Consider the following 7,501-nt stretch of genomic DNA (forward strand, 5'->3'; position numbering starts at 1 on the left):
CTCTGGCCTAATGACTTGTAAGTACATAATAGAATTAACCCAAAAATGGTTCTTTCTATTCGAATACTTTCCTATCAATGCAAATTTGTTGCTTGAAAAAGAACGTACCTGAGTATCGTGTAGTTGTTGAAGTGTCAACATAGTTCCCATCAACTCATCAGAGACGTTGACTTCAACGCAAATACAAAGCTTTTACTTTGTTATTATTTATTATAACGGACGGCAAAAGCGTAGAAGTAGGACAACATTATACTTTGTTTTCATAAGCACCATCTGTATAGGTATTGTACGGAATGCGACATGTGCCAAAGTGACAACTTGAAATTTCAAAATCAAAATTTCAGAATCCCCGGGTCAGAAATTGACAAAACTGGAATAAACATCAGATTTAACCCCAATACTGGTCTGAAACCGCCTGTATTGGGGATAAAACCTATCTTTCTGCCAGTTTTCACAATTTCCAGACCACAACTCAAATATCGACCACTGACTTGGCACTTTGGCACAAATATTACATGAAAATTTCAAGAAATCGATTTTCATCATGTCAAACTTCACATATGTATAAAACAACAAAACCCAATACCTAACCGTACCACAGGACAACCTCAGCAGCCAAAACCTACAGATTGCACAATCATTACTCGGGAAGACACAAAACCTAATCACAATTTGCAGAAATAATCACTCTTAACCTACCTCTCCCTCCCCAATTCGATCCTCACCCAGCAACGTCCTCATACCATCCAAAAACCACATTCACTTGTCACTTTGACACATATGATCCAATCCATTCTATCAATCATCAATCTCTCCATTTCATCATATAACTACTGTTATCATGCCTGGACGAATTGAAATCTCAGATGATATCTTACACCCTATCCTAGAACAAGCTCATAACAACAAGTGGACAGCACAATCGGTATCCGACAACATCTGGAGAAGTCATCAAATCAAGATCAGTGTTCGTACCATCCGTCGACGTATTGAGGCATGGGGTTTGAAACACCGAGTGGAGTATGATGAAGAGACTGTCACGAAGGCTGTGTTAGACAAGCACGGTAAAAGTTACAATCAAAAAACAACCCTCATCTCAATGAAGAATGAAAACAAAATTGTCATCAGCCGTTCCACCTTGGCTCGTCATGAGAAGAGACTTCAGCTTAATCGCAAACGAGATGATCTTGATCTCAACAAAATTACTTACAAAGAGCTTGTGCAATTGATTAACCAAATGGAAGAAGATTTTGGTCATGTGCTGGGTATCAAGAGTATCAAGCGAAAGCTCATGGCTTATCATAACTTGCATATTCATCGGTGATTAATATACTACTTCATCACATCCCTGATAACACTACTAAAAAAATATTGTTTTCCGGGCAGAACACATAAATGATTTATGTCATTAAGTGGACCCCAGAACACAAATATCACCTGTTACTTAAGTCTGGGGCCCAGAAAGCAATATCATTTCTTAATATTCCCACTTTGAATTCCCATTCAAAACAATCCTTTTCGAGATTTCTTCATCTTCAAAATCACTGCAAACTCAATCCGCTGCATCTGTTTGTCTATGTTGTCATAACTCCGGGCTTTGTAGAAATTTGTTCTATGTATCTGTTTCTTTGTTCAATTTTGTCTTTGACAAAGTGCCCTTTTCATAAGTCCCACACGATCCCCACTCAACGTGATCAGTAGAAAAAGAGGCAATAAAAGTATTAACATACATTCTTTGTTCATAAGCTGTATTTCTTCTATTTCTTAAATTTCAATCACCAAGTTAAACCGCAACAGATTACCAAATGTAATCTGCACAAACACGACGTCGCAACACACAAGTCATATCTATCAAAGGGCAATTATACTTGGAAAGTATGTACTCTTCTCTTCGAACAAGTGTTATAGATATATCAGGTATCTCCTTGATCCGATGCTTACAATCCTGGGCAACTTTCCTTCATTCCGCCTTCATCAGCCTCTTGAGTTCATTTTGTGACCCGCTCTCTTTGAATAATTTGTCGGTCTTCCTTATAGATTTAGCTATCTCATTTTCTTAAGCATGTTTATTTTTTTGTTGACGAGTCTTGCTTTTGTAAATCTTAGGCCAAAGTACTCCATCACGTCCAAACTGCGCTTGGGCACCTTTGATGTAAATATACACCTACCTCTCTCTTCATATGTGTGGGCGGATTTTCATACTGATTCACTTCATTTTGTAGATCTGAACGTTTAGCCTGTTAGTTTTTTACATCAAGATGACCAACAAATCAAAGAAGAAGAACTCTCCAACGGGTCGAATGTCTACTGGGACTTCTCCGAACGATCTCAAGACAGGCGCTGATCAACCCCAAGCTGGTAGTCTACCATTGCGCCAGCCTCCTCTACCTACCGGCCCAGCGCCTCCCCAACCACCTCTTCAGAATCCTACAGAGACACTCAACGCTACCTACTTCAAGATCCAAGCATTACCGGACAACTTACATTCCTTCCTTGATCACGATTATGAAGAAAAGAAGGAATCTTACAAGAATATTGACTACTACCGAATTCTGTCACACTTCAATCCATCAACATTGTCTCGTCCAAACCACAGGAAAGATAAATTGATCGCAGACTTTATCAAGCATGTTCTACCTCTTATCAAACCATACCAACTACCACCACCTCCCTTACCGATGCAGACTGAACAATCGACTCGAAAGGACTTTAATCCACTTTCTAAAAGGGCTAAACGAGAAGATCTTATGGGTGTTATTTGGGACTCAGATTCATCAGTCGTTATACCCAAGGCAGCAACAAGTAATGGCCTACTTTATTTGTATAAAGAGCATGTTGACAAAGATCTCCAGATCCCCGGCGATACCCCATTCATCAGACCTCCAAATGTTGTTCGACGTGCGGAAGTCAAAAGCCTTCTCATGGAAGAGCTTCGACTAACTTTACAAGATCAGGCTCCCCACGTCTTCATTCACTCGATCCCAATGAGTCATACCGTTCTTGTCAACCTCTACATTAAATTTGTTCTCGATGAAACAGTTCAACCTGGGCTCTTGGTTCGTGGGTTTCATTACTCGCTTTTGCGCGAAAAAGCCTGATCTGGTTTCCAAGTAAGTACAACAGGTTCCCATCTTTAATCTTGTTTTGTTTGTCCGCAGATGTTTCTATGTAGCCCTTCTATCGGGTAGGATCTGATCATACCAATTTCTCAAACGTCCGAACCCCTAGTATCCCTATGCTTCCAGATCTTTCGTAGCTAGATCTTTCGTAGCTCAGGTATGTCTATCTCTTCGTGAGCAGGTTTAATTACGCTTCATACTGATTATCATGTGCTGTTCTCTCTGTCTGTAACAATCAAACACTTCAAGCAGCCGATCTTACATCTGAGACTCACCAATGTATCAATTATTCAGTCTTGTCTTATCTCTCTCCCTGTCGAATGATCGATTGTTGTACATCACTACTTTGGATGTATATTTTAGACAAATCTAAACATGTTTGAAACTCGGTTCCGTTTGATCGCCTCATATTACTCATACGTTCTGTACTTCTTTAAGCGATGTAAACGTTGTCTAACACCTGCTTGTGTAACTCCTTCTGACCGACCGAACCTTGGATTATTTGTCTTGACACCAGTCATATTGAATGTGAAATATCGAAAAGCCTTTTGCCCTTTTAACTGAGCACCCAGCAGCCTTTCCCCCTTAGACTATCATCTTATAACGTGAACATCAGTCACTTTTCAGCTCCTACCGTTTTCATACTTTGATTCCTGAAGCATGCCACCAAAAACAAAGAAAAAAAACACGGCACACCGAGTACCATGTGTCTGCCGCGCATTCGATTGTTGCCTTGCTCAATACGTTGACGCCGACGGGATTACTCGCCCAGGAGTGGAGGTCTTACCTGAAACTCTTGCCGCTCATGAACTGGCCGATAGAGAAGCCGAAGCCACCGCCAGTCTTTCCAATACCTCATATCCTCGTGATTTGGGAAGCCATACGACTGGTCAAGATACCCTTGTCAGGTCTATATCGCGCTTGGCTCTGAATCCAATCAATCGTGCTATATCACCTCCTATTTCCAGGACTCGTTTGCTTTCGGACGGCGCAGATCAATCCCAGGTGACTTTTGAGTGTGAATTGATTCATTCGCGCCCTGACTCACAGTGGCCGTCTTTTGTTTGTCAAGGACAATCGGCCGAACGTGACTGCTTACTACTCAGGAGCACAAGCTTCACTAGACGACGAACCCGAAGATGCCTCACCCTTGCCAAAAACTTGCTTGGCTGCAATGGAAGCCAAGGCAGCAGGTGTTGAGGTATATAAGTGTGGTAAGTTGATCAACTTTCACCAATCAATTCTTGTACTATCAGCTCGCTAATCCTTCTTTCATGGTCATACAGACCGGTTTTATGAATTCACCTTGCAAGAAATGAACCCAGTACTACTTCACGTCGTTCTGGTAGTCGCAATCCTGAACATCTTTGGCAACTTGTCGATGAATACTGCTAGATGGCTACTTGATTGTCTCAAGATCGTAATTGAGATGTGCTTAACCGGGAGAATCAACATATTTCAACCTCCGCTCCTTCTCACGAGGCCCGAGGAACTCATATTAAACCGCATTCCAAAAACTATTACCACCGCAACTAAGTGGCTAAAAGTTGAGCCGATTCTCATCGAGATGAACTGCTGCCAATCTTGCTTTGCTCTCTACTCGCTCAATCGTACTCCAGAGAGATGTACACATCGCTATGCTCAAATCCCAGGTGGACCTCCCGAATCATCCGAGGCAAACACCGAGACAATTTCTTCAGAATCTCTGTATGAGCCCAATAGCACGGATTTTGTAGAAACAACCTGCAGTCATCCCTTGTTAAATTTCAAGCGCGGAAAAAAGAGACCACTTAGGCGATACGCCTTTCAAAGGCTTTCTGATTGGATTGCGCGTTTACTTTCTCGTCCAGAAATTGAAGACAGGCTTGATCAATCTCTCAAGGAATCTCAAAAGCCCTTCAATCCGAATGGCAAATGGAGTGACATCCATGAATCAAAAGTATGGAAAGACTTTCGTGGCCCGGATGGTGGTCAGTACACTGCTACAAGTGGATTGATGTTTGGGATGTTTGTCGACGCCATAAACCCTTATGGAAACAAAACTAGCGGGAAACATGCATCTATTACATTTGTTGTTTTGGTATGCCTGACTCTACCGCTAGACATCCGATATCAACCAGAAAACATCTTCTTGGTTGGTATTGCTCCTGGTCCTCGCGAACCCGCGCTAGAGCAAATGAACTGGATACTCCGACCGATTGTGACCGAACTGAAGGCTCTTTGGAACCCAGGATTGCTCTTATCACGCACCCATCAATACAAAAACGGACGTCTAATAAGGGCCGCATTGCTAGTGTTCATAGCTGATATTCCAGCTCTTAGGAGATCACTGGGGTTTCCCAGCGCGACGGCAATGAATTTCTGCTCAATTTGTCACCTGACGAAGAAAGAAATCAACAATTTAGATCCGAGTACGTGGCAAAGACGCACTGCAGCACAGCACAAGGTATGGGCATGTCAAGCGCGTGACTCAAATAGTGTCGAAGAATGAAAGAAGATCTTTAAAACGCACGGAGTTCGATATTCAGTACTGGTTGAACTTGAATATTGGGACATTGTAGACTATCACGTAGTTGACTCTATGCATAACCTATTACTTGGTCTTCTTTCGTGGCATTTACGCAGGTTCTGGTCAATGGAAGATATAAAAAATGAAGAAGATAACCTACCTCCAATAACAAAATCTGAGCTTCAAGACCTCGTCCTGGAACATCTAGAGCCACTACAATCAAATGTCAATGAAGATCAAGACTCTGAAAATCAAAACGAGGAAACACAGGGGGTTCCTTTTGAGGATCTGTCTTTCGATGACGACACCAACACCAGTGATGAGGATTTTGATCCCCTCGGCGAATCAGGATGGAACGGCAAATGGAACGCACCCCCTCTGGATGAGATCATATTTGATCAAAAGATGTTACAATATATAAATTCACAATTGCATCTAATCAATATTCCAAGTTGGATCAAACGCGCCATTCCAGTGCTTGGTAAAGCATCGTTTGGCAAGCTTAAAGCTGACGAGTGGAGAAACTTATTTACGCTTCAGTTACCACTTATAATGACACCCTTGTGGTTTGGTCAAGATCAAGTTAAGACGTCTCTCCTGAGAAACTTCCTTCATCTTGTGTCACTCGTCAACCTTGCCCTCAAGCGAGATATTACATCTGACCAGATCAAACGATATGAACATCATATTCAAAGATACCTAAGTAGCTCACTAGAATTATTTCAACATTGTCATCTTGCGCCCAATCACCATATGGCAATTCATCTATCCGACCTCCTGAAACGTTTTGGTCCGGTGCGCGCATGGTGGTCATTTTTTTTTGAGAGGTTGATGGGTAGTATACTCAAGGGTTGCCATAATAATCATATAGGTCCGTTTGTTTATCTAAATAAAAAGATTTTAAATGCTGTATAATACTGACTCTTGAATGTCATTTTTCCTTTCAACTTTACGGAATGCGAGACGTTCCAAAGTGACAATGCGAAATTTCAAAAAACAAAAATCACAATCCCTGGGTGCAAAATTCAAAAATCAAAGACAAAACTACAGAAAATACTCAAATACAGGGATAAAACCCCTGTACCGGAGTAAAAGTCATGGCAGAAACCCCTTTTTGCCCAATTTTCCAGTGGTCGACACCGTTTTCATTGCATTGTCACCTTTTGACAAAAAGTACCAGCAACACCAAAAACCAAACAATCAAAAAACCAAAAATCAAAAAATACATTTCTCAAACTTTACAATTCAAACACCAAAGTTAGATTCTACTGCAGTCAAAAACCACATGTTGGCCAACTAGCTACAAGCTCGGTCTCACAGGTATCAACACCTCCGACCAGAGACATTCTACCATCAGTCTCAAGAGCTTCAAAGTACCTGCTTACTGTCTCGCTCTCCTCCAAAACCTCTTTGATTGTCCTTGATCTTCTTATTTCTTTGTCATCCATCCTCGATCTTCCTCAATCTTCGTCATCCGTCCTCAGTCTTCTTATTTCTTTGTCAACCGTCCTTGATCCTCCTCAATCTTTGTCACCCGTCCTCGACCTTCTTCTTTCTTCGTCAGCCGTCCTTGATCTTCCTCAATCTTCGTCACCCGTCCTCGATCTTCTTCTTTCTCCGTCAACCGTCCTCAGTCTTCTTATTTCTTCGTCAACCGTCCTCGATCTTCCTCAATCTTTGTCAACCATCCTCGATCTTCCTCAATCTTCGTCAACCATCCTCGATCTTCCTCAATCTTCGTCAACCATCCTTGATCTTCTTCTTTCTTCGTCACCCGTCCTCGATCTTCTTCTTTCTTTGTCAACCGTCCTCATTCTTCTTCAATCTTCGACAACCGTCCTCAATCTTCTTCAATCTTCGTCAACCGTCCTCA

General features: G+C 41.8%; 2 protein-coding genes across 2 annotated transcripts; both read left to right on the top strand.

The window, feature by feature from the left end:
* Window positions 1-2,258: 2,258 nt before the first annotated feature.
* Window positions 2,259-3,098, top strand: MELLADRAFT_84180 (uncharacterized protein; the record flags this gene model as incomplete). Its single annotated transcript, XM_007418776.1, has 1 exon — window positions 2,259-3,098. One exon carries the CDS (start codon window positions 2,259-2,261, stop codon window positions 3,096-3,098), a length of 840 nt encoding a protein of 279 aa, XP_007418838.1.
* A 681-nt stretch (window positions 3,099-3,779) lies between these two features.
* MELLADRAFT_114006 (uncharacterized protein) lies at window positions 3,780-5,767 on the top strand (the record flags this gene model as incomplete). Its single annotated transcript, XM_007418784.1, has 3 exons — window positions 3,780-4,027; window positions 4,170-4,333; window positions 5,745-5,767. 3 exons carry the CDS (start codon window positions 3,780-3,782, stop codon window positions 5,765-5,767), a joined length of 435 nt encoding a protein of 144 aa, XP_007418846.1.
* Window positions 5,768-7,501: the final 1,734 nt, after the last annotated feature.

This window comes from Melampsora larici-populina (assembly GCF_000204055.1).
Source record: "Melampsora larici-populina 98AG31 unplaced genomic scaffold MELLAscaffold_105, whole genome shotgun sequence".
NCBI lineage: Eukaryota > Fungi > Basidiomycota > Pucciniomycetes > Pucciniales > Melampsoraceae > Melampsora > Melampsora laricis-populina.